A 26,285-nucleotide genomic window follows, 5' to 3' on the forward strand; every position below is an offset into this window, starting at 1 on the left:
AAGAAAAAGAAAGGGCCAATTTAAAGTCTCCTGAAATGATCCTCAGCCTCCGACATTTTCCAGGCCAGCCGATTTACTTTAAGATCTAACAAAGTCTTGTGAATGCCGGCTGGGAGGCCGTGGCTTTGGCACGGCTCTCCCTGTTTTTTCCTGACTTAGTCGTTCAGGCTGCATATAACATTGCGTGCCGGCTGTTTGAAATCCCTGCTGCATTTGAAGAAGTGATGTCTTGGCATCTGGCCTACTTCCCTAGAACACGATGTGCCACTGTTGACATGGGCCAGGCATTCCACTTGACAATACACTTGTCTGTCTCCCTCAGCACTAAAAAGTTCAGTAGTTAGCGAGACTGGAGGGGAAAGCCTGTCTTGTCAGCGTTTGCTGAGTTTCCTGCCTGAGCACATTACTTTTACCATGTCACTTGGGAATAGCTTGATCAGATTAGCATGAGGTTAGCCAATAGCAGCTGGAAGGACTCTCCACGTGTCCCTTTGTTTCGTTATTAGGAAACACGGCTGGATAGACCTGCCCAGTGCTGGCTGCTGATGTTTCTTTGGGTTCCCGTGTTCTAATTCATGAGTCGAGATGAGCGCAGACTGCGAGGGCAACTCCACCTGCCCTGCCAACAGCACGGAGGAAGACCCACCCGTGGGAATGGAGGGACAGGGGAGCCTGAAGCTTGTTTTCACAGTCCTGTCGGCTGTGATGGTGGGTCTGGTCATGTTCTCCTTTGGATGTTCAGTGGAGAGTCGGAAGCTCTGGCTGCACCTCAGAAGACCCTGGGGCATCGCAGTGGGCCTGCTTTGCCAGTTTGGGCTCATGCCTCTGACAGCTTATCTGCTAGCCATTGGCTTCGGTCTGAAACCATTCCAAGCTATTGCCGTCCTCATCATGGGGAGCTGCCCTGGGGGCACCGTCTCTAATGTCCTCACCTTCTGGGTTGATGGAGATATGGACCTCAGGTAAGTCACCGTCACAGTCGGGAAGCTCTGCAGGGTTTCCCAGTATCTGCCTGGGAGTCAGAGGCTGTGATTAGCTTCTGCTTTTGTGGCAGCCTTTTCTGTCCTGAGCAACACTTGGTTCACATGCAGTAAGGGTCCTTCCTAAGCATGGGCTCATCCTACGCCTGTTGGCATCTCTAATTTCCCAGGACATCACCAATAATCGCACACAGCTGGTGATAGCAATGGTGGTGGCAGCAAGGGGCACAACCAAATCGGAACCCACCAGGCTCTTTTCTTTTTCTTTTGGTCTCTTTTTGTCCCCTTTGATCTCAGCAACGTTTCTAGAACATCCTTGTTTCGAAGCAACATTTTAGGTGAGAGCGCAGAGGACATTGGGGTACCTGATAAACACAATTGACTTGAGTCAGGGAGCACTTGGGGTTCCCAGGATGATAAACACCTTGTTGACTTCGCCTCTTTCTGGTTTAAGCCGTGTTTATTCTTACTATGGGATAGATAAATGCTCCAGGAGGAAATCGAGCTTCGTCATTCACTCACACTTTAACAAGGGTGAATGAATCGCAATTTTGAAGTCAAATATTTTGATAGGAAATAGAGGAACCTTTGACAAAACATTAGATGAGTCAGTATTGGGGGAGGGGGATGGAGTGTTAAAAACCACGGTCTTTCTAGGTTCTTCCCTTATAAATGTGCTTAAATCCTGCCTAGAGAAAATACAGAATATAAATTTAAATCTTTGCATGTACACGCCGTTTGAGATTTACTCTGTGATGAATGAATGGAGTCAGAAATGTTGACTGAAATGGGAGTTGACGTCAGTGAGTCAGCTTCGGGTCTGGTTTCTAGTTCTCTTACATATACTGAGTATTTAGTGTATCGAACAGATTTCGCTTATATATTTTAATAGGTGCACACCACACAGACAGGTAATCAACTCTTGTGTGGTAATGTCTCTTAGTCACTCACTCACAAGAGACTGGAAAGGAAATTCTTGATCATCTTGTATCTCCACTCATATACTCCTACTTGAAGTTCAGTGAAGTTGTCCATCAACACTCGAATGACAGTGATAAAGTCCAGGTCCTGAGGATTTCTGGAAAGAAAGGAAACCAGTGTTCAGAGATACCAGGGAGGTCTGGGCTTCTTCTCGCCTGGGTTCTCATAGTCACCTTGTAAGGGGCTTTTCATTATTCCTAGAAAACGATTCAAGTCCCTTCAGTAGCCCAGCAATAGCTACAAAGACAGCAACAGAGCTCACGCTGGACTTCACGTCTGGTTTCTCTCAGTTTGTAACTTAGTTTTCCCCAGGACATTTGGCAATGCAACTGTATCATCTGGAGTGCGAGCAGACACCTTTAGCAGTGTTTTGAAACACTCTGGGTAAGAGAGTATTTATCAGCAGCACCCCTGGTTCATCAGCACCCCCTGGTTCATCACAGACACACTAATGAACAGATCATCACATCACCCCTGGTTCATCACAGACACACTAATGAACAGAAAGGGTGTGGAATTGAGTGTTCCTTTTGTTTCTTGTTACCAACACTATCACTTTTGTTTATTTTGCTTTTGTTTTATTGAGACAAGGTCTCATAGCCCAGGAGGGCTTTGAACTCCCCGTCCTTTTGCCTCTAGTTCCCTAGTGCTGGGGTTACAGGCGTGTACACCATGTCGGGCGCCAACTCTGTCCTCAGTTGACTTTGTTGTGGTTGTTTTTGTTTGGTTTGGGTTTTTGTGGGGTTTCGTTGTTGTTTGTTTGTTTGTTTTGAAACAGGGTTTCTCTGTGTCATCCTGGCTGTTCTGGAACCCACTTTGTACACTAGGCTCGCCTCGAACTCAGAGATAACTCTGCCTCTAGAGCTAGGATTAAAGGTGTGTGACATCACTCATGGCTTAATCAGTTTTTAAACTTAAAAAAAAGGATTCATATATCTTTTTTTTTTTTTTCGGAGCTGGGGACCGAACCCAGGGCCTTGCGCTTGCTAGGCAAGTGCTCTACCACTGAGCTAAATCCCCAACCCAATTCATATATCTTAATGTGTGTGGGTATTTTTTTGCATGTATGTCTGTGCACCACATGCATATCCAGTTCCAGATGAAGCCAGAAAAGGGTATTGAATCCCCTAGAACTGGAGTTATAGATGGCTGTTTCCCACATATAGATGGGTGTTAGGGATAGAACCTGGGTCCTCTGGAAGAACACCCAGTGCTCTTACCACTGAGCCATTTCTTAGCCCTGCCATTTAAATGTTGATCAAAGTAACTTGCCTGAGAATAAATACACATGGATGTATATGACCCAGAGCTGGCACATAGTAGGCATGCAGTAACACAGAGACAGCACATAGTAGGCATGCAGTAAACATAGGTACTCTCTTTGGCAAGCCCCCTACTACTGAGTGCCTATATCCTGTGCTTTTCCTTATCCCTAAGTTTTGATTTTGAGTTTCTTAAACACAATCTGTTTGTGTATTTTTGAGATAGGGTCTTTCAGTGTTGCCCAGGTCGGTCTCAAACTCAATATGTAGACTACACTGGCATTGAACTGCTAGCAATCTTTCCAGAGATTATTTTCTTTTTGGAGACAAGTTTCCCTGTGTAGCCCTGGCTGTCCTGGAACTCACTTTGTAGATCCAGCTGGCCTTGTCTTTAGAGATCCTCCTGCCTCTGCCTCCTTAGTGCTGGGAGGAAAGGCATGTGCCACCACTGCTCGGCTCCAGAGGTGAAATTTTAAAGTGGGTACTAAAAATTAGATTTTTAAAAGCTTATGGACATAACGCTAATTAATGCTTAAATCTCAGGAAAAGAATATCCCGTCTTCATGAGTGAAACCATGTCCTCATTACAGTGAGTTGATTCACAGTGACTGCCTACAGAAATCAGAGAGTAAAACGCAGTGGCTGGTCTTGGATGGGCACTCTGTCCACAGTGCTGGATGAGATCGAAGTGTGCTTCATCCCACATCTTTATCTCACAAGTGGGGAAACTGAGGCAGAGCTCTTAGCGATGGCCCCAGGTATAGTTCCGTTGCTTTATTCGTCCTGGGGGTGGTTTTTTTCATCCACCCATGCACCCATCTTAAGCAGGTGTTCCGACTTAAGCGGTGTCTACCCACTGCGCATGACAACGCCCAGGGCCTTCCCAGCATCCTGTGCTCCTTGCCTAGTCTTCTCCTGCTCCCCCGACTCGTTTCCCCGCTCCTGCCTCCATTCATTTTCTCAGCTGACTGTCAGGCCAGCCCTCTTACTGAACTGTTCACCGCTCTGGCTTCCTGTCATCCACCCCTCTGTTGCTTCCTCGGGTCACACCCTAGTGAGTTCTTTGCACGGTGAACCTTATTGATGATGTTCAGAATGCAGCTCCTCCTCCTCTTTGGGAATCCAGGATGGAGACCGGGAGGAGGGTGCTCGGTGTACTCGGGGATGAATTGGGGCAGGGACTTTCTCTCTCTCCTGTTCTTGCAGGGGTTGGGTTACCCAAGGATTCCTACTGCTTGGAAGTCATGAGGACTGTGAGGTGTATCACCTAGTTGCTGTTGCCAGATTCCTCGTTATACCAGGAAAGGAGTTGGCAAAGTGGTTTTTGAGGGCGATGACTAAGTTGTCATTTTGGCTAGAGGCCTGCTCAGTCGGTGGCACAGGACATGCTGCTGATAACCTTGAATGTCATCACAAACATGGGGACCCCATCAACCAAAGGGGCAGAGATGAGGACCCTTTGGGCTCTACCTGCCAAGGGGACCCTGCCTTCTCCATGGCTGTGAAGACAACAGTAGATTTCACAACGTACTTGGCACCAGGCTTGCTCCAATTGCTGTTGGAGGGTCCTGGAAGATCGAGGTGGCCTTCCCACTGATGGCAGGGCTCCTGTTCTCAGCCTTGACTGTGCCATGGACCTCGCTGTGTGTGGAATCCTACCGAAATATGTAGAACCTGTAGTTGAGGTCAGGAAGGGCTCACTAATGCAACAACATCCACTTTGCCAGGGTTGAAGACCGCTCTGGTGACTAGGACCCCAATATGGCCAAGTCGGTTCCCTCTGATTGTAATGTGTGGTTTTTCCTACCCAGTTAAGCTGGGCTGGGCTGTTAGCACTGTATGTCTGGAGCTTAAAGTGGGGTAGCAGAAAAAACTATACATTATATCCAACGCTTACCACATTGTATCTTTGAGCCTGGCACTATACAGAGAGAGGAGGAGCAGAGATCTGGCCTCCATTCTTGTAAATGGAGATTGTAATACTTCTGTCATGGTATTGTGTCATATGTACGCGGTAGCCTAGCACTTGCTGGATTAATCGGTTTACCCCACCTGTCCACGTTTATTTCCCATGAACTCCTCAGAGGCAAGAGGACTCCAGTCAAAATGAATTACTCATTGTTCCCTAAACACACCCTGGTTTTGTCACTCCTATTGGCCATGTTCTTCAAATACCCCTCAGTGTCAGCTGGCCTGATCTGTCTCCTCCAGTCATGACTCTCCTTAATCGTCCTAAAAAGAGAGTCTCTCCCTCTCCCTCTCCCTCTCCCTCTCCCTCTCCCTCTCCCTCTCCCTCTCCCTCTCCCTCTCCCTCTCCCTCTCTCCCTCTCCCTCTCCCTCTCCCTCTCTCCCTCTCCCTTTCTCCCTCCCCCCTCTCCCCTGTGTGTGTGTGTGTGTGTGTGTGTGTGTGTGTGTGTGTAAGTTGGGCTCCTACCTAGCACAATCTACCAACTGACTTGTCATCTTCAAGTCGGGCAACAGGGCACTGTACCTGTTCAGGGAAGAGCACCTTGGAGCCATGGATCTCACTGTACCTCAGTTTCCATATGTATTTTGTTGTGTTGAGGCAGGATCTCACGGAGCCTAGGCTGGCCTCAAACTTGTTTCATAGCTAAAGAAGCCTTTCACTTCCTAATTTTCCTGCCTCTGACTCCCACGTGCTAAACTCACAGCATGGGCCACCGTGCCTGGCTCTCAGTTCCCGTATTGGTAAAGGACTCTGAGGTTCTCTTTTGTCTTCGGCCCATTGTAAAGCACACACAATAAAATGTACCATTAAGAACGTTCACACAGTTACACAGCCTTTCTGCTCTGTGTCTCATGCTTGGCTCCTCAGATGCCTTGTAAGTCACATATGTATATGTGACTCACATGATATTTGTCTTCTGGGGTCTGGCTACCTAACCGAGTGCAACACCTTGTGGGGTCATCGTCCTCAGAGCATCCTGTTGATGCCCTTCCATCGTGTGTGTCCTGCTTTGCCTGTCCACTCCTCATAGTCCTGGCTGATCTGGCTCTTCCTGCCTCTGTCTTCCAGAGTACCGGGATTAGTAGCATGTGCTATCTCCCGACGACTATAAATAATATGGCATGAAATGGGGGTATATAGTTGTGTGCTTGTTTTCATCGTTCCAGCTCAGGTGTATGCTCGAGAGTAGATCTGAGCAGTTGTTTTATGAGCACCATGGAAACAGGACGAGAAGTGAATTAGAAAGCCCTAGCCTCTCCTTCCCCTACCCTACGCTGTGAGATGGCCTGAGCGTGTAGACCAGGCTAGCCTCGAGCTCTTAATGATCCCCTTGCCTCTACTTCCAGAATGCCCTACTCTGATTTTAATATCTCATGTGAATGATGACATATTTTTGGTGTCCTGCCGGAAGGCCTTGCCCCTGTATGACTGCCAGCCTCACTTCTCAGGTGTGCCAATCGCTTGAGGCTTTGTCTGTGTATGCACACTCAGTGCCAACCTGGTGGTGTCAGGGCCTTGCTAGGTGAGTGACTGACACAGAGACAGTGTCTTTGGTCAGTGTTACTACAGTAAAACAGTAGCCAAAATGAAAGCTGTTTGTTAACGCAACTCAGGACAGCTCACACCGCCTATTGGTAGCCCTGGAGAGGGAATGTCTTGAGGATGTTGTATGTGTATCCTAGGTTACAGGATTCTGGATATGAGTCATTGTGTCTGTGTACTTCAGTTGATCCACCAAGCTCTCCTGGGCTTCTTTCCATTTTTATATTTATTTATTTTGAGACAGGTCTCACGCAGCCCAGGATGGGGGGCAACCTTGCAGCATTGACCTTCTGATCCTCCTGTCTCGCCCTCCCAGGTTCCATGATTACAGGAGTGCATTGCACGCCTGGTTTTCTCCTCTGAGCTCCTTGGTCCTTGGCAGACTTGAGAGATAGTACCTGACTCTTTAGATCTGGCCTGGCCTTCGGTTTTGGAGAGAGCAGCAAGATCGAACCTGTGTTAGTTAGGGTGTTTTGAAACCTTGGTATAAATGCCAACAGAAGCAACGTGAGGGAGAAAAGCTTCTCCTCAGCTCACAGAGACAGGAGCTGCAGTCCTTTATTGCAGGGAAAGCAGCAGGAACACGGGGCATTGGCTGATCACATGGTGCAGACCAGAGAACCAAGACAAGGGTGGGAACCAGAGACGGGTATAGCATTTTCAAAGGCTTCCCCTACTGACCTACCACTGCCCCACTGCCAGGTCCTCTTTTCTAAGATAGAAGCTTGCAGCAGCCTAGAACTTGCTTTGTAGCTGAAGACGACCTTGAACTTCTGATCTCCCCTTCTCCACTTCCCAAGTGCTGAGATTACAGGCATGGGAAACCATTCCTATTTTCACTCAGAGCTGGGGATCCAGGCCAGGGCTTCTAGCCGCTACGTGGACACTGTACTGATCGAACTCCACTCCAGCCCAGACCTCATCTTCCCAAGGCTCCACGGAACTTAGCTTAGTGGCACAAGTTGGGGACTGAGTGTTCAAAACATGAACCTGTGGGGGTACATTCCGGATTCAAGTAATACCTTAACGTCGTTGTTATCAAGATAAAGATACCATCTACGTATGCGGTTATTGTAAAAGTGAGAAGCAAAAAGAAAATAGAAAAGACAAGAATATGAAAGTTTGAGGCACGAAACGTGGCAAACAGTACTCAACACTTAGTACATCTCAATAAATGTTCGCTGCCCTTACTGGAGGGAGCCCAGGGAAGCATCTCTATGTGGGGACGGAGACTCAGGCTGTGAACTCCGTCCTGGGATAGTTTCTGTGGATGTGATCTTACGGCAAACTGGTGTCCATTTGGCTAACCAGATCATTTCTTCTTTTACGGAGAAACAGTTTAGTCTGGAGAATTGGAGTTCTTTGATTTTATGGACTCAAAATCAAAATAACCTTTGAATAACTTAAGCCCCAATTACAGAATGCTGTTGGCTGCCTTCTAGTGGAATGTGTGCTCTGCCTTGCTGTGGGGGAGCCCAGGATTTACCTGTTTGCCCAGTCTTGTTAAACCTGTCTCCCTCTCTGCAATAGCTGTGGATGGTGCCATTCTTCTTCGTGTGAGTGGAATCTTGACAATGCCAGTGGTTTCCACCATGTGAGCAGTGGAGGGATCCAGCTAGCCACATCCTCTGTTGATGCCACATTGGAATCTCTTGGCCGACACTGGGAGGCGTGGCTTCGCTTGGTACATCATACAGTTTCTGTGCTTCTCCAGCTCGGTGGCTGCTTACAGCCCTCGGCAGATCGCCAGATCGTCTCTTGTCCTCTGCCAACATCATTCAATGTATTATGGGATCGGGCGATTCTGTGGGGGCTGGGGACAACAGCCTGGGGACTTGAGGTTTCACAACCAGTGAGCCACCAACACTTGGCTTTTTATAGTGAGGAATTTCAGCCTTTTGCTGCTGGAGCCAAAACCGTACGGGGGTGGCAGGGAGCATTCCGGACTCCATAGTTCAAGATTAAACTGACGCAATGGAGAATCCTTCTAGGACTTGGTAAACAGAGAGCCAAGGCCTACAGCATAGGTCAAGAATTTGGAAAACTTCCCTAGGTACCATCTCTACAGAAACAGGCTTAGAGTGGCAGCAAAATCTTCCTCTAGCTTAGCAGGAAGATATCTGTGTTTGGGTTTTGGTTTTGGGACTGAACCCCAGAGCCTCCTCAGAATAAGATAAGATACTTTTAGGTCTTATATGGAGTGAAAGATATGCCAAGATTTTTGTTTTAATAAGAAAAAGTTTGCAAAGAAAAATTTATGTGGAAACATTGACCCTATTTTTATGGAGACAGTTTAGTTATAACAGTCTGGTATTTGTTTAGGAAAAACCAAAATTACTTACCAATGGGCCAGATGAGAGCTTCCTAAAAATGTTTTAGTAAACTTGGGCATTTGATTAGTATGTGATGTGTAAAGGAAGCCCTTCGGTTCAGTGAGAAAAGTGTATTCATGCACTTGCCTCTCAAAACGAGATACTTTCAGATCTTATACCATATAAAAATAAACTTTAAATGGGCTGAAAAATATAAACATAGAGCATCAAGCCTTAAACAAGTAAAATTCAGGGGTGCTGTCTGAATGTGGCAGGAATGGAGGACATCTTCACAAGGATGAACAGCTTAGAGGCCGTCAAAGAACAACAACCCTTCATTGTTTTTCTTACAGGGTTTAATTATATATGTATGTGAGTACACTGTAGCTGTCTTCAGTCACCTCAGAAGAGGGCATCAGATCGCATTGCAGGTGGTTGTGAACCACCATGTGGTTGCTGGGAATTGAACTCAGGACCTCTGGAAGAGCAACCAGTGCTCTTAACCACTGAGCCATCTCTCCATCCCCCTTTATTGTTTTTGAGACATAGTTTCACTATGTAGCATTTTGACTGGTCTAGAACTCACTCTGTAGACCAAGCTGGCCTCATTCTCATAGAGATCTACCAGCCTCTGCCTCTAGAGCGCTGAGATTAAAGGACTACAGTATCACACCTGGAAAAAAACAAAAACCAAAAACTCAACAGCTTTACCCACATACATTTTAGCTATGATAAACATCATGAGCAAAGTCAAAGATAAGCAGTACGTTTATCGAGAAGTCTTGAGTCATACATTTTGAGAGTTCCCTCTGGGTAGGAAGAAGAGCTCAGATAAGTCAGATCGTCCATGGAGGAGGGCATAGAAGAGGCCGGAAGCATGAAAGAATGTGGGCCTGGGAGAAGTAAATTGTGAAAAGGGTGCGTTGAGATCTGTTTCTCAGTACTCTCCGGTGATGTCAAAGGGGCAGAGTCCACACTGCAAATCCAAGCTTTGGGCAAATACCTAGCAAATAGAAAATTCCAGGCTTTTGGTGCTGAGAACCCATGTGGGAGGAGCCCTGCTACAGAAGCAGAGTCATTTCAAGTGAACACCTCTTCCTAGTCAGAAGGTTACACAGAATCCATTTGGAGGAGAATTTCTAACCCAGGCGACCACCTCTCATGACTCTGGCTCTCGACTCCTGCTTTCCAACACCCCTTGTCAGGAGTCTGCAAACGCAGGTTCTTTTGTATCCACGGGGAGTTCTGTTAAAGGTGTTTGGAAGCTTTTTGATATTTAGTAATACTTTGCCCCAGGCAGGTGGTAAGTCAGCTTTCTGGTATTCTAATTTGTCTTATCCAAGCACCAAAGTGGTTTTAGAAATGCTAGGATGCTTTCTTTGGACCTCAGAGCAGTGAGCTCTGAGTAGTACATCCCATGCAATCTCTGAGAAGCAGGGTCCAGGAGTTGCTTTTGGTAGAGACTACATTCTTTTTTTTTTTTTTTTTCTTTTTCTTTTTTTCGAGCTGGGGACCGAACCCAGGGCCTTGCCTTTGCTAGGCAAGCGCTCTACCACTGAGCTAAATCCCCAACCCCAAGACTACATTCTTAATTAATTAAGTAATTAATTTTTTTTGAGACAGGTTCTCACTATGTGGACCTGGCTGGCCTTACATTCACAGAGATCCCCCTGTCTCTTTCTACCCAGTGCTGGGGTTATGGGCACCATGGCATCTGGCCCAAGAATACATCACTAAAGTAAGGACCAGGTTCTCAGTCTCCGGCTTTACCTCCTAAGCTCCTCCATTTTACTTCTAGCATCAGCATGACGACCTGCTCCACAGTGGCTGCTCTGGGAATGATGCCCCTCTGCCTCTACGTCTACACCCGGTCCTGGACTCTTCCACAGAGCCTCACCATCCCGTACCAGAGCATAGGTCTGTACGGGGCTTGGGTAACTGAGCAGAAACGGCAACGAGGATGGTTCAGATAGTAGAGGATGGCAGAGCTCTCTGAGGGTTTTAGCGTTACCTAAATCGACCCTCTTAGTCTCTATTTCTACCTCTCATCCTTTCACACTTTGAGAGGAATCCATCTCTAACATCTGGACTCTTAGCCCCCATGTGCTAGTTTTTATAGGTGGAGTGGAGCCCCAAGGTGTGATATTTATGAAGAAGAAGGTTTATTGAGCTCATACTGTGCCTCACATGCTGTGTCTCACAATGGCTAGGCATCCACACGGCATGGCACAAGTCCTTGAGAGTCCCTTCCCTGGCTGGAAATTTCATCGACTTAGAGGGACCGTTCTCATTCCTAACCATTATATTTCCGTTGCCTCTAAAATTCCTGTGATCCCTTGACGGAGGATTCTGAGAGAAATGGTGGCCCAGGCGTGACGACATGTATTAATAGCACGTACTCTTCAAAAAAAAAATTGTATTTCAAAGCTGTTAACTAACTGAAATGGAAATTGCTGGGAATGTCAGAGGCATCAGGGGAAGAGGGGACTCTTGTCTGATGGTTTTTCTTTCTTTTTTAGGAATTACCCTTGTGTCCCTGGTTGTTCCTGTGGCCTCCGGCATCTATGTGAATTATAGGTGGCCAAAGCAAGCAACATTCATTCTCAAGGTCAGGAAGCCCCTCCCACGCACAGCACATCACCAGATGCAGAGACTAAAAGACAGAACCAATGAGCTGTGGCAGTACAGCCCCTTCCTGTCCTTGGCCTGGAGCTCTGTCACTCCCACCGGCCCACACAGGTTGTGGCATCTTGGAAAACGTGATGTTCCTAGAGACAGAAACACTAGGGCCTGGCATGGGCTGAGAATGCCTGGCCCTGCCCCTCCCCTAGGCTTCCCACAAGCACCTGTAAGGTGAGGCTCCTCCCTGCAGTGAGCACAATGGAGCCCCAGTGTGTGGGAACATGGGAGGTTCCTTAGAACGGATGAAGGGCTGTCTTGCAGAAACACTCCCGGGGAACATACTACTAGACTTGTAATTGGTGTACCCAGCAAGGTCTGCTGACCTCATGACACCGTGTGGATGAAATCACCCCGAAAGCGCTGAGGGGTGGCCATGGGATGGTGGGAACCCAGGCATCCCACCTTTCCTTGCTTCACAGTGCTGTCTTTGGTCTGCTTAAGAAACAAGTGCTTGTCCTTGCCAGATGACTGTTAAAATCACCTCAGAAGACATACGTTTTGAATTTCTTCAATGCTGAAAAGGGATCTCAGCTAATTTTACCTTTATAAAGAGATGAGTGGGGGTTCCTTGGAGGTTAGGCAGAATTATCTGTTCACTTCAGTTTGAGATTGAAAGCTTAGTCTGACCTAAGCTTACTCTGTCTCTGGCTCCTTTCCTAGCTGAGCAATGCCCAGTGAGAGCCAGACAGGACAGGGCAGGCTGTGTGCAGGGAGCACGGAGCACACTGGAAGACTTAATTTCACTCTTTCTGGGCTGTACTCATGGGACAAAGACCCTCCTTTCCCAGGCTTGTCACTGTCACTTTAAAAGGGGAACACTCCCAGTGGGAAATGTTCACAGAGCAAGAGGACAGTGTGACCATGGAAACTTTCAAGTACTTTGTCATTGTTTTTCTTAAAAGAGCATTCAATGACGACAATTAAGAATATCTTATTTTGGGGCTGGGGATTTAGCTCAGTGGTAGAGCGCTTACCTAGGAAGCGCAAGGCCCTGGGTTCGGTCCCCAGCTCTGAAAAAAAGAACCAAAAAAAAAAAAAAAAAAAAAGAGAGAATATCTTATTTTAGCCTTTCTGTGTATTTGTGACTTTTGTCAGCGTTAGTGGAGAAACCAGATGCATTTTCTGTGTGTCCGTTTTGCTGTGTGTAAAGAACAGGTTTAAAAATTCCTTTCTTAAGACAAACATGGTGCCACAGGCTTGGAATCCTAGCACTTGGGGCACAGAAGTAGGAGAAGCCTCTGCTACATAACAGATTCCAGCCCAGCCTGGCCCACACAAGGCCCTATTGTTTTCCCCCAAGCAAACACTTTCTTTCATCAATTCTGTGGGGTTTATATTAAAGTGTGTTAAATAATATGGGAAAGCTAGACCCCACAGTTTAATCATTATTTTAGTATTTTTATTTATTTTGAGGGAGAGCATCAGTGTGCAGCACAGGCTGGCTTCAAACTCATGGTCCTGCTACATCAGTTTCACAAGTAGCTAAGATCAGGGCCATGTGCCAATACGGCGTATTGGCCTGATACAATGTATCGGCTCTTATCCTTGGGTTTTACATACTTTCCAGGTAACATGCTTCTGCAGGATTTTACTTTGACATTGCTTTTGATAGAGGAAGATTCTGACAGTGAGAGCTTTATGTAACTTAGCATTTCCCTACCAGGCCAGAGCCTGAGTGTCCTGGTATTTGAAGTCACCCTCCAAGCCACGATACATTTCTTGTTTTATTTGTTCATTAGTTACTTTTGCATACTTGTGGCCACATGCCTGACCTAAGGAACTTAAGAGGGGAAATTTGGCTCACAGTGTCTTCATTCAGTCTGTGTTCACTGAGCAACGTGCTCTGGGCCTGTTTAAGGCAGAACATCACTGAGGCAGGAATGTATGGTACAAGAGAGCTGGTCACCTCTCAGCAGACCGGCAGCAGAGAGGGAGACAGGTAAGGAGACAGCTGAAGGAACTCTATATAAAGTGTCCGAGTATTTTCTGACAGCAATAGAAACGGACCGAGGAGGCATTGTCAGGGTCTGACTAGTTTATAATATCTCATTTATGAAAGCCAAGCCCTCCGGTTTACTTCTCTACTTGAAAGGGAAATACATTGATCCTAAAATAAGGAGGCTTATCATTTCTGTCCAACCCTACTAATTTCTTATAGTTTAGCTAATTTCTTACGGTTTAGCCTCTTGACTGTTCTGGAACTGGGATTTTCCTAGGTACAGTACTTCCCCATTCAGTCTTGCTTTCTCTAGGTTCTGCTGCCTCAGGTAGACTACAGAAAAATATATTAGATGGAAAAATTCCAGAAACAAACAACTCATTTATTTTAAATCAGGCAGCCTGGTACTTAGCGTGATGAAATCTCGCACTGTCCTCTTTACAACATGAGCTGTCCCTTCACCTTGTCTGTCACGTCAGTCTGTAAATGCTGTGATGATTTGACACCAGGTACAAGTTCTAAAGGTGTCCAAGAAGTTTTTATCATAGCCTCAGGTCAGGAGAGTCCTTCCTAGGCCAGAAGATCTCTGACGTCAATGTCCTTAGCATCTAATTAGCTTTAATCATCGACTTGACACAGTCTAGTGCTGTCTGAGAAGAAAGCCTCAATTGGGGAGTTTTCTGGTCAGATCGGCCTCTGGGCACACCTGTGGAATGACTAGTCTTTTTGATTGGTGAGGCAGGGCCCAAACCACTGTGGGCAGCACCATCCCTAGGCAGACGGTTCTGGGTTTTATGAGAAAGTTAGCTAAGCTGGGAGGAGCTTTAAGGAGTCAATTCCTGAGAGGCTGCATATGCTCCTATCAATGGCCCTGTCCCTATGCACACGCTGGCAGCTGTAATTGAACCCCAAGAGTGTAAGAAAAGAGAACAGGTAAAGTTGGGCAGGAACAGTGGTAGTGAGATAGAGGAGCCCTGAAGAGGAGGACACGGGGGAGGGATGTGAGTAAGGCCCATTGTCCGCATGTCTGACATTCCCAATGAATAAAAATAAGATTAGTTAAAAAAACACCTTAAAGTCGTCAACATTTTCCCATGAATATATGTAATGTATTTACATAGTATTTATTTAAAAAATACTTGTTAAAAAGAAAAGAAAGCGAGGTGAGCACGAGGCTGAGACCAGCCAGCAGGCAGCATCTCTCTGTGATTCCTGCCTCCAGTTCTTGCCCTGACTTCTCTCAGTAATGGACGGAGCCCTGGCAATATAAGCCAAATAAACCCTTTTCTCCTCGAAGTTGCTCTTAGCTGGGGTGATTTATCACAGTGAGGGAGGAAAGCAGACTGTGACAATGTTAGCTAGCCAGGGACCTTTTGTTATTTCTATTAGTTCCTACTTATTATTTACATGCCTTAAGTCTGTGTATTTTTTTGTACCACTATCCAAGGGTCCTTGTTGTTGTTCTCCCCATTTAAATTGTAAAATACAGGTGAGAGGCAGGTACAGGATAGAAGGAGGCCTGTCATTGGATGAGAAGGAAGGATGGGCAGGAGAAGAGTTTGAAGGAAGAGGAGGAGACAGAAATGGAAAGGAGGAAGAGACAGGAGAGGGAGAGAAGCTATGGCAGGTGATGTTAAGATTCTGCTCTGTGTATTTACAGGTTGTTACGAATGTTTTTAAGGGATGGATGGTACTGGGCTTTGTATGTTTAGGTGGGCAATTATATCTGATCAATTGGGTCAAAGGTTATTGTGTTGTGTGTTCTTTCATGTGTAGATTTAAGTGTAAGGGAGTGTGGGGCGGCTGGTCTGGGCCGCCACGGAGTTGGGATGTGTGTTTCTGGCATGGAAACCTGCCTTGGGAACTAGATGGGTAGAGAGAGTGCTGACGGCTCAGAGAGAGGCCTTCGGCAGTGTGATATGGGATAGAGCAGAGCGGGTGAGAGGCTTTGCCGACTGAGAATTAAGACATCCAGCAGATATCTTGGGGCACTGAGGTGCTGAACCTAGCGAGGTAAAAGACAACCATACTTTTATTATTTTTTATATTTTTACAACAACAGGTCCTAATCAGGGACAACCCATCTGTTAGTTGGGTCCTGGTCGTTAATCTACTTCATCATAGTTATGCCCGCACAGCAAGAGCATAGCCTGGGTATTATAGAGCAAGCAGCAATCACTATGTCTGAGTTCGGGAACTCGCTGGGCGCTGTGGCACACACTCATCGTGCACAAGAAAAGGAAGGCGACGTTAACAGGAAGTAATTGGGTGTGAGCCCTCTGAGTTCTTCTACAACTTCTGATGGTCAAACCTCTTATACCTGTGCTGAGCTCAGCCTCGTGGAGGGAAGAACTCTGATGCTGCTCACAAACACTTACCTTGTGACTTTGCTGTAGGTCGGGGCTGCTGTTGGCGGCATGCTCCTCCTGGTGGTGGCAGTTACCGGCGTGGTCCTGGCAAAGGGCTGGAACATAGATGTCACTCTTCTGGTCATCAGCTGTATTTTTCCCTTGGTCGGCCATGTCATGGGCTTCCTGCTGGCGTTCCTCACCCACCAGTCTTGGCAAAGGTACAGTCGCGTAACCTATAATGTGTGAGTGTGTGTGCGAGTACGTGTGCAAGTGTGCGTATGCATGTGTGTGTGCGTGTGTATGCAAGTGCATGCACACATGTGCCCAACTACACATGTGTGCCTGTGTGAGTGTGTGCATGTGTGCATGTCTGAGTGTGTGTGCACACTGTGCACGTCTGTGTATGAGTGTGTGTCTGCGTGTGCAGGCGCCTATATGTGTGAGTGTGTGTGTATGTGCATGTGCATGTCTGGGGCTCAGACTTTCAGACCTGTGTATGGGAGACACAAAGTCTATCTCTTTAACTCCTACTCAGCTCCATAAACTTTCTGAGGCAGGTGCACTGGCCACACTGCCGGGCCAGGCTTCACTGGTGGTGTGGTAATCTTTTACACAGACAAAAGCCACATGGATAGGGTTTGCCCTAGAGAGAGCTACTATGGCTGTGATGAAACACCTTGAACCAAAAGCAACCTGGGGAGGAAAGGGTTTGTTCGGCTTACATTCCCACACTACTGTTCATCTTCCAAGGGAGTTAGGATGGAAAAAAAAAACAAAAACAAAAACAAAAAACCCTCAGGGCTGGAACTTGAGGCCAGAACTGATGTAGAGAAGAGACCATGGAGGAGTGCTGTGTACCAGCTTGCTCAGCCTGCTTTCTTTTAGAACCAGAACCCTGTGTCTAGGGGTGGCACCACCCACAATGGGCTGGGCCCTCCCCTGTCAATCACCAGTTTAAAAACTCCCTCACACTTTCTTTCTTTCTTTCTCTCTTTCTTTCTTTCTTTCTTTCTTTCTTTCTTTCTTTCTTTCTTAAGGTTTATTTATTTAATGTATGTGAGTACACCGTCACCATCCTCAGATACACCAGAAGATGGCATCAGATCCCATTACAGATGGTTGTGAGCCACCATGTGGTTGCTGGGATTTGAACTCAGGACCTCTGGAAGAGCAGTCAGTGCTCTTAACCGCTGAGCCATCTCTCCAGCCCGGAAGCAGTTTCTTAATTGAGATTTCCCCAATTAAGTTCCTTCAAACAACTCTGGCTCGTCTCAGGCTGACGTGAAACTAGTCACTACAGAGCTGTAGTTTATGACGTCAGGATTAGGGCCTTAGTATGTCTTTCTGGTCTCTGAACAGTAAAGGCCAGCCAGAAACTACACTGCAAGACCTTGTCTCAACTATGAAACCGAGAAGGGTGGTGTGGGAATCCCAAACAGGAGGTGTGAACTTGTTTCGCTCGACATAGAGATCATCGTAGGGAGTGAGTAGATTTTAAAGGAATTACATCCTTGTCGATTACTCAAGGTTTTGAAGGAATCACTATTTATGAATAATACTTATTAGGAATTTGCCTTAAATATTGTCCTTTGGATTGGGGCATATACAGTCACAAACACTGTAAAATATTAAAGGTGGTAAGAGCCCGTTGTTGACATGCCTGTCACGACACGAGGCAACCATACCCTGATGAAGAGGAATGCTGACAAGCGGCAGAAACTTTCCAAAGGGCGATGTGTGCTGCATTCACAGCCTTATGCCTGTTCGTGGTTATTAACTCAGTACTTTTACGTTGGTCGAGAACAGGGTCATGCTATGTAGTCCTGGTGGCCTTGAACTCTATCCACCTGCTTCAGCCTTTTGAGTGACACGGGGTTAAAGGTGCGTGTCACCGCACTCTGCAGTAGTCTGTTCGGGAGCTTGCTCTATCAGATAGACACCTGACTGCTGATATGATAAGATGCTAATTCCGACGCCCATTATAAAGGTAAGCATGGAAACAATTTAAATATCTAACAATAGGGACGTGTTTGTTTATGAAGCAACCCGTGATGGGTATGGAACATCAAATCTCAAGTCTGGACAACACTGCAGAACTAAACTTGTTTGAATATTTTGGTTTTGGGCTGGAGAGATGGCTCAGCGGTTAGGAGTGCTGACTGCTCTTCCACAGGCCCTGAGTTCAAATCCCAGCAACCACATGGTGGCTCACAACCATCTGTAATGAGATCCGATGCCTTCTCCTGGTGTGTCTGAAGACACCTACAGTGTACTCGTATACAATAAATAAATCTTTAAAAAGTTTTTGATTTCTGCTTTGTAGGAATAAAAGCAAAAAGAATATGGAACAATATTGGAAGAAATTGCAATTTTGGGCAGGGAAGTTAAGGTTGATTCCAAGTCTTTCTTCCCTGTTTCCTGGGAATGGTTTTTCTTTCGCAGTAAGTAGGTTTATTTCTAAATCAGGACAGGGTTACAGGAAAGTGCTAGGGTTGGGAAGGAAGGGTTAGGTCGCTGTTTCCATTCCATCCGGGAACACCAAGCATTGCACAAGCACTGGGTGAGGCCCCACCCCGTCTACCCTGCTTTCTTCTTGTTGGACCTGACAGGTAGCTATGATTACTCCACCACCGATGAGCAAACCCTTCAGGGAGGATTAGGAACAGAACCAAGTTCCTAGAGCTAGAAAGTGGTAGAGTCTGGACTTGAACCTGGGTTTGTTTCCAGGTCAAAGTCATAGACTGCTGAATGCCGGAGGCTGATGACTTGGTCTGCAGAGGAAGGAAGAACTCTATGACAAGGTGTTGTCCCCTCTCTGGTCTTTCTCATAGCTCATAGCGAGACAAAGATGAGACCAGAGGTAATTGCATTTGCTTTGTGAATGGTCCAGGTGAGCTGCAACCTTGTAGCATTATAAAGCTGAGCTAGGGAGTTTGAGGGAAGTGTACTTTGCATGAAGGTAGAAATATACAATGTGGCACAGACCTTACCACTCAAAAATTTCCTACCGTCACATTGTATACCCTGTTGCCTCCAAGTGGAATCCCAGCTCCAGCCGAATGATGTGCCTTTAACCTTTCACTTCATGTGTGCCAGCTGTGAGCTTCTTGTAAATTGGAGACAAATGGAGTTGCTTGACCCCCACTCCACACTGCTTTTGTTTCACTTTTCTCTCATTTTTTTCCCCCGTCTTCGTGTAGGACTCATTCCATTTTCTACCATCAAAATAATGTAAAATAAAAAAAGGTAGAAATGAAGGAAATTTATTATCGAACTCTTCTCAAAAAGCAACCTTTCCTGACATTTGTTTTTTCCTAGTTTTTGGTGCTTTTTAGTTTGTTCAGTTTCCAGCCTCTGACTCAGTTTCCCATTCTGCCTCCTCCAGTTCTCCTCTGCAAGCGTACTGGCTTGCAGTACAAAAAGTGCCTCCTAGGGCTGGGGATTTAGCTCAGTGGTAGAGCGCTTGCCTAGGAAGCACAAGGCCCTGGGTTCGGTCCCCAGCTCCGGAAAAAAAGAACCAAGAAAAAAAAAGAAAAAAAAAAAAAAGCGCCTCCTCAGGAAGCCATGCTCACACTGTGCCTGCAACTTTCCTTCTGCTTCTTCCTGATTGGAGTCACCTCTTCCCGTTCTGTAGCTTCAGTCACTGCAGAGCTTTCTGGGGTCACTTTTATCACTCGGCTGATTTTCTGCAGCATCTTCTGGGCCTGATCATTGGTGGGCATTGTTTTCTGGTGTGTCTGTAGTCCTCCTACCCTGAGTTCTTGGTCAGCATTCTTGAGGTCCTATTCCACAGGGCGTCCTTGCTGTATACACACGAGGACCCCCCACTACTGTCAAGGAACACATCCTTTTACTTGCCTTAGCCTGTACTTGTCCCCTATGCAAAGGGAACACTGGAGCATGGTTCCTTTTGCTAGTTTGTATCTCTTGACTATTTCCACCACCAGGTGCAGGACGATTTCCATAGAGACCGGAGCACAGAACATCCAGCTGTGCATTGCCATGATGCAGCTGTCCTTCTCTGCTGAGTACCTGGTCCAGCTGTTAAACTTCGCCCTGGCCTACGGACTCTTCCAAGTGCTGCACGGGCTGCTCATTGTCGCAGGTGCATGGATTCCCTCCCTACACCAGTAACTCATTTAGTAACAGTTTCAAGTGAGCTTAGGTTACTGCTCTTGTGAGATTTTTAGCCTGATACTTTTGGGGGCTATAATGTACAAAGCCGGGGTACTTCAATCAGTGGGCGTTTCACAGAAAATACTTTCAAAGCCATCTGAGTGAGATCTTGTAAGCAGAAACAAATCACCGCACCAAACTATCTCGAGAGCTTTTCTGTCCTGCCTTACTCAGAGCCTTGAGATTTGCTTTCCCAAATGCTCACTTACTCCTGTGCCACAGACACTAAAACTTCGGCTGAGTGGCTGCGAAGTATTTTTCAAATACAAAACATAACACGTATACAGAAGTGTAGACAGTGAAAATTTATGGACACGTATACCCAAAACATGCTACTTTTTATCTGGTCAGCCAAATATGCATTATTTGTGTGTGTGTAAATCCTTATATATGGAAGGGAAATTGCAAGAAGGTGTGAATACACGTATGTACACACACATTTATTTATTTTGGCTTAGGAATACACTCTGAGTAAGTTTAGTGATTACCTATAAAATTGATTATGCACTCTATATTCATATTTTTCTGTTGCTGTGATGAAATGCGGTGCTCAAAAGCAACTTATAGAAGAAAGATTTTATTTTGGTTTACAGTTCCAGAAAGAGAGAGAGAGAGAGAGAGAGAGAGAGAGAGAGAGAGAGGGAGAGAGAGAGAATAGCAGTGGGGCTAGGCTATAAAACCCTAACTGCCCCAGTGAAGTACTGCCTCCAGCAAGGCTGTCTGTCTCCTAACCTTTCTGAATGCCTGTAAACCGCACTCCACACTGGCTACCAATGAGCCTGTGGGGCGCATGCTCATACAAACCACCACGTACACTGATTGTTACATGCTATTGGTATAGCAGCAATGATGTGAGGAACACTCGGGACCCGGGGTTTCCCAGGGGACAAACTCCTGGTTCCAAGACCCTAAGGTTTAGAGAAACACCAGGCTGAGCTTCTTTGTAGCTGCGCCCTAGCACTCAGGCAAGTACCCGATGCACAGTGAGCACCTCACAAGGGTTTGTTGACTGACTGAGTGAATAAGCTCCGAGAGAGCTGATAAACTAATCCCAACTCTGGATAGAGAGATTCACTCTGCTATACCACACGCGTTCATTCTGCAGATCTATCCTCTCCTTTCCGTCCCCTGTTCCCTCCCGCACATGGATCTCCCCGGAGTATGGATGAATGTGGGGTGTCCCTCAGTTGTGCTCTCTAAGGTGATCTTAACGCTGTTTGTTTTCACACCCAGCATATCAGGCATACAAGAGGAGGCAGAAGAGTCAATACAGGAGACAGCACCCGGAGTGCCAAGACATCAGCTCTGAGAAGCAGCCCAGAGAGACCAGTGCCTTCTTGGATAAAGGGGCTGAGGCTGCTGTAACTCTGGGGCTAGAGCAGCACCACAGGACTGCTGAACTGACCAGTCACGTTCCTTCATGTGAATAGTGGGAGACCCGGAACTGTTTGGTCCTCCATCTTCCTCCGCAGCCAGTGAAGACTAGGTGTGGTTGGCAGTAAGCAGCAGGCCTCGCCCCGCAAAACTGTGCTCCCGTTGTGGAATGTAACCCGAGAGAGAGAGAGAGAGAGAGAGAGAGAGAGAGAGAGAGAGAGAGAGAGAACACCGTACAGAGGAGACATCACTCACGCTGCGGGACAGAGCGTCCACGGGCTTCTTGACTTCAGGCAGATGCTCTGGAGAACTAGGGAAGAGACACTAAGATTAGCTGCACTGATGTGACTCTTAAGGGATTGAGCCTCATTTAATTTTGATTATGTGTATAATGCGAGCGGGCGAGCTCTTTCTCTTGAGAGAAACAGACAGGTGCCCAGAATCTCCAAACTGTAGATGTGCCCGAGTCTCCAAAAGAAGAGACACATGTGCGTCCGTTCAAGTATTCTGAGCACCCAATCACCAGAAAAGCCTGCAGCTTCTTTCCTGTGTGTTTTGATAGTCGATCAGTGATTGTCTCAGAACCCTTTTACACTTCTGTGTTACCTACCTCATTCTTTAGAACAGTGACTGAGTCCAAGTGTTGCATAATATAGGACTGTAATTTATTGAAGGCTTCTTTCTTAGTCTTCAGATACCTTCCAGCTCAGGGCTGCTGTGAACCCCTGGCCCTTACTCCGTGTCCCAGTAGGCTCGCTCCTTCCTGCCGCTCCAGTGGGTGGGCCCACAGCTCCTCAGAATCCCAGACAGACTGTTCTGCCTCAGAGGGGCGTTGTGCTTCACTCCCACCAGTCTTAAGAAGTGATTTCTCTTCGTTTTGACTTGAGAGAACATCTCATTAAAATCATGATCTCAGAATTACCAACTAGAACACTTTTATGGTCACTTAACTTCTCCGTGTGTTTGTCCTGCCTTTTTTCTTTTAATGCGATGTTTTTCTATTGCCTTTCTTGAAGACAGGGTTTCACAAGTGTAGCCCAGGGTGGCTTTAAGCTTTCAAAAATCCACTATTCTCTCAGCTCTTGACTTTCGCGTCTTTGACTGTTGAGAGCTTTATTTCTCGTACACTTTGGCTTTATCAGTCTTTTAGAAAACATTGTGAAGGCCGGAAACTGGGATGTTAATTTTTCTGTAGGTTATATGTTATCGTAACCCCCCTGTAAAGAATTTGTGCAGTGCCTTTTCAATTGTTTTGGGACTTCCGGCTCTCACGGGTGGGTAATTGTCACGTGGTAGGTGGTGCCTGGCAGGGAGTAAAAATCTGCCCCCTCTCTATCCTGACACCATTAAAGACAGTTTCCCGTATGCTCTTTTGCTCCCTCTATGGACGCAATATGTGGGTGGCTATCCCCATTGTTTTTTTTTAAAACTCATTCTTGGTGCAGTGTGTTAGAATTCTATTTTTAAAATCTGTTCTTATTTCTTTTGTTCTGTGTGTATTCCTGTGTTAGGGGGCCACACATGTCATGGCATTCATGTGGAGGTCAGAGAACAGCCTCATGTGTTAGTCCTTGCCTTCTGCCTGGTTTGAGATGGGATCTCATGTTGGTCACTGGGTGTGCCGGGGTGGCCGTCCAGTGAACTTTTGGGACATTGTGTAGGTTAATTATCACATCATCATATATTCAATCATTTATCTCTCTCTTTTTAAAAAAGATTTATTTATTTTATTCATATGAGTGCCTTGTAGTGTCTTCAGACACACCAGAAGAGGGCATCACATCCCATTATACATGGTTATGAGCCACCATGTGGTTGCTGGGAATTGAACTGAGGACCTCTGGAAGAGCAGTCGGTGCTCTTAACCACTGAGCCATCTCTCCAGCCCCCCATTTATCTCTTCTATGCACATTGAACTGTTTCCTTTATCCCATAACCTCATCTATACATTTTATTTATTTTATCTACTTAGTGGTGGTAGGGTCTAAGCCTAAGGCCTCAAATATACAGGTAAGTACCCTGCCACGGAACCACACATCCAGTCCTCTGTGCAATGTGTGCCTTATCAGGACCCTGACTTAATTTTGGACATTTTTGCATTTGTAAATTTTTGTAATGTAGGAGAGTAATCTGGGGTTAAATGTTTTACCCATTTGTCTTGTACCTTTTGGATGAGTATGACTTCAGGGATTACTAAGACAGTTTTCCAATCCAGAGTATTTCTGTGGCAGTGTGGGCAGACCCCTCCAGATTTAGAGTAATAAATACTCACGTTTGTGACATGATTGCTAGTTCTTAGTTGTTGCTTTACTGCATGGGGACCTTTGTTGCTTTTCCACTTGATAAATGTTCAGATTGAAGCTGGTCGGCCATGTTTGGCCTCACAGGACAAGCAGAGAGAGCAGAGCAGAGCAGAGAGCAGAGAGCAGAGAGCAGAGCAGAACAGAGAGAGAACAGAGCAGGTTCCTTCCCTTGGGAGTCCATAGCCTAAAGGAGGCAGACAGAGAAGCAGGACATGGGCAGGAGAGCTGTGGTCCAAAGAGAACATCTCTGCGAGAGTTAAAGGATTCATGAGGAAGTTTTTCCATGTTTCTCTTTCCATGGACAGAACCCTGTTCAGGAGTAGCAATACTGTCAGTGCTCGCTACCTGGGACATCCCCAGGCAGGGGAGCATGTGAAAGGCTGCTGTTAAAGACAGAACCACCAGTCATCCCAAACATCTGAAGACTGCATCTGACTCCCCGAGACACCAGGTTCTTAGAACAAAGGGTAAGACTTGGCAGGCTGAGTAGGTTTTGTTTTTCAACTCAATACAAACTGGAGTCATCCGGAAAGAGGGCACATCATCTGAAAAGATGCCTCCATTAGACTGGCCCGTTAGCAAGTCTGTGGGAGACATTTCCTTGATTGACGTGGGAGGCCCTACCCATCTCTGAGGGCTGTGCCACCCCTGGGCAGTGGTCTTGGGTTGGAGTTAAGTGAACTGAGTGGGCCATGGGAAGCGGCAGTGTTCCTCCACCGTCCCTGCCCCGATGTCCCTCGGTGATGGAGTATGGCCTGAGTGGGCAAGCCAAACAAACCCTCTCCTCAAAATGCTTTTGGTCATGGTCTTTATCAGAGAGATAGAAAGCAAACTAAGACTCCAAAGGTCTGAATGCATTGTGATTGATGCAACCACGCACAGGCTACTAAAAGCGGGGCCTCACATGGCACCCAGAGGTGGGACCAGAGGGTCAATGTGGCACAGCATGGGCGGAGCTCGGCATGGCCCTGGCGATGGGTGGGAAGGAAGGGCGCTGTCTGCTGAGCGCTGGTCGTTTCCCATGCAAATATCTAGGATACTGTGAGCTAGGACCGAATCAGGAACTGATGCAACCGTTTCCAAACCGTGAAGAAAGGCCAGAGTCTTCCATAAAGCAGCAGCTGGCATTTCTGACCTAGACAGACGAACCCGGGGAAGGTTTGTTTGAGCTTGTTTGTAGATTCTGGAAGGCGAACTCACCTACTCATATACCCTTGACCTCTACTGGCAGAGGTCATTCTCTTTGAACAACCAAAGTTCTAGAGGGACAGAGATAGAGAATCGAGGGAGGGAGGGAGTATTGGTCTAGTCAGCTACGTCAGCCAAATTCTCTCCCAACTCCCGCCCCTGGCGACCCATGGGTGACAGACACATCGCAAGTCACCTTCACATTCTGAACTTGCTCCCTTAAGGTGAGAGAACAGATGTCCTGTTTGGGTCAGCATGCTTGGGTACCTTTTGGATATCTGCACTAAAATACAAACTAAAATTGGTACATTGCATTTTTATTGTCTTCAAGTTTTCTGGAGGTTAACCCTGTTATTTGTCAAACACGTCCCCATCCTAAGAAGGTACCTTGAAGCTGGGCAGTGGTGGTGCCTACCTTTAGTGCTAGCCCTCGGGGGACAGAGGCAGGCAGATCTCTGTGAGGCCAGCCTGGTCTACAGAGTGATTTCCAAGACAGCCAGAAACCCTGTCTTGTGACTGAAGCAGCCTCTGCAAGCTGCTCTGAGTTTCCTGGCTTTGTCTTGCCACTTTTTAATAACGGGTCATCTCTAAACGGGAAGATCGGGCAGGCTGTCTCGGGACAAAGCTGAAAACCACCTCTCCTCAGTGCCCAGTTCTCTCTTGCTCATCATGACGGTTTCGAAGCATCTCTACCAGGCATGTCCACCAAAGTCAGCTGCAGGCCTCACGAAGCTGCCTTAGAACTCCATAGCCTGGGTTGGCCTTGAACCCACGGCAATCCTGACTTGGTGCCTGGATTACAAATGTGAGCCACAATGCCTGGCTCTCATTCTGCAGCTCTCATGACCCTATACAGTGCCACGCGGTTAAAATGAACACACATGTTCATTCATGTGAGTGGAGTTCATGCCAGCATTGGTCATATCCAGGCAATCCCCTCCCACCCTCGCCCTGCACCCCAAACTCCTCCCTACCCCAGTAATGAATACCTCTCAGGTCTTTTCCTTGTATTTCTACATGTGAGAGAGAACTTGTCTTTCTTTCTTTGAAAGGGTATCTCTGGTTATATCCATCTTCCTGACAGTGGCAGATGTCGGTCTTGATAGCTGAATGATAACAGCTCCGTGTATACATACTTAACAGAATCCATGGATCTGCTGCACTTGGGCTGGTTCTAGAGCACAGCTATTCTGTCAGGAGCTACAGTAAACACCGGTGTGCAGGCA

General features: G+C 46.7%; 1 protein-coding gene across 2 annotated transcripts; it reads left to right on the top strand.

The window, feature by feature from the left end:
• The first annotated feature begins 304 nt into the window (after positions 1-304).
• Positions 305-22,489, top strand: Slc10a6 (solute carrier family 10 member 6). 2 transcript variants are annotated; one of them, NM_198049.2, is made up of 6 exons: positions 532-962; positions 10,845-10,963; positions 11,566-11,654; positions 16,064-16,236; positions 19,966-20,123; positions 21,428-22,489. In NM_198049.2, exons 1-6 carry the CDS (start codon positions 586-588, stop codon positions 21,622-21,624), a joined length of 1,113 nt encoding a protein of 370 aa, NP_932166.1. In that variant the 5' UTR covers positions 532-585; the 3' UTR covers positions 21,625-22,489. The 2 variants fall into 2 exon arrangements, with proteins under 2 accessions (XP_038947590.1, NP_932166.1); XM_039091662.2 differs by lacking the exons at positions 19,966-20,123; positions 21,428-22,489 and having other exon boundaries at positions 305-962; positions 11,566-11,899; positions 16,064-16,237.
• Positions 22,490-26,285: the final 3,796 nt, after the last annotated feature.

The sequence above is a fragment of the Rattus norvegicus genome, chromosome 14 (genome assembly GCF_036323735.1).
Source record: "Rattus norvegicus strain BN/NHsdMcwi chromosome 14, GRCr8, whole genome shotgun sequence".
In the NCBI taxonomy this organism is placed as follows: Eukaryota; Metazoa; Chordata; class Mammalia; order Rodentia; family Muridae; genus Rattus; species Rattus norvegicus.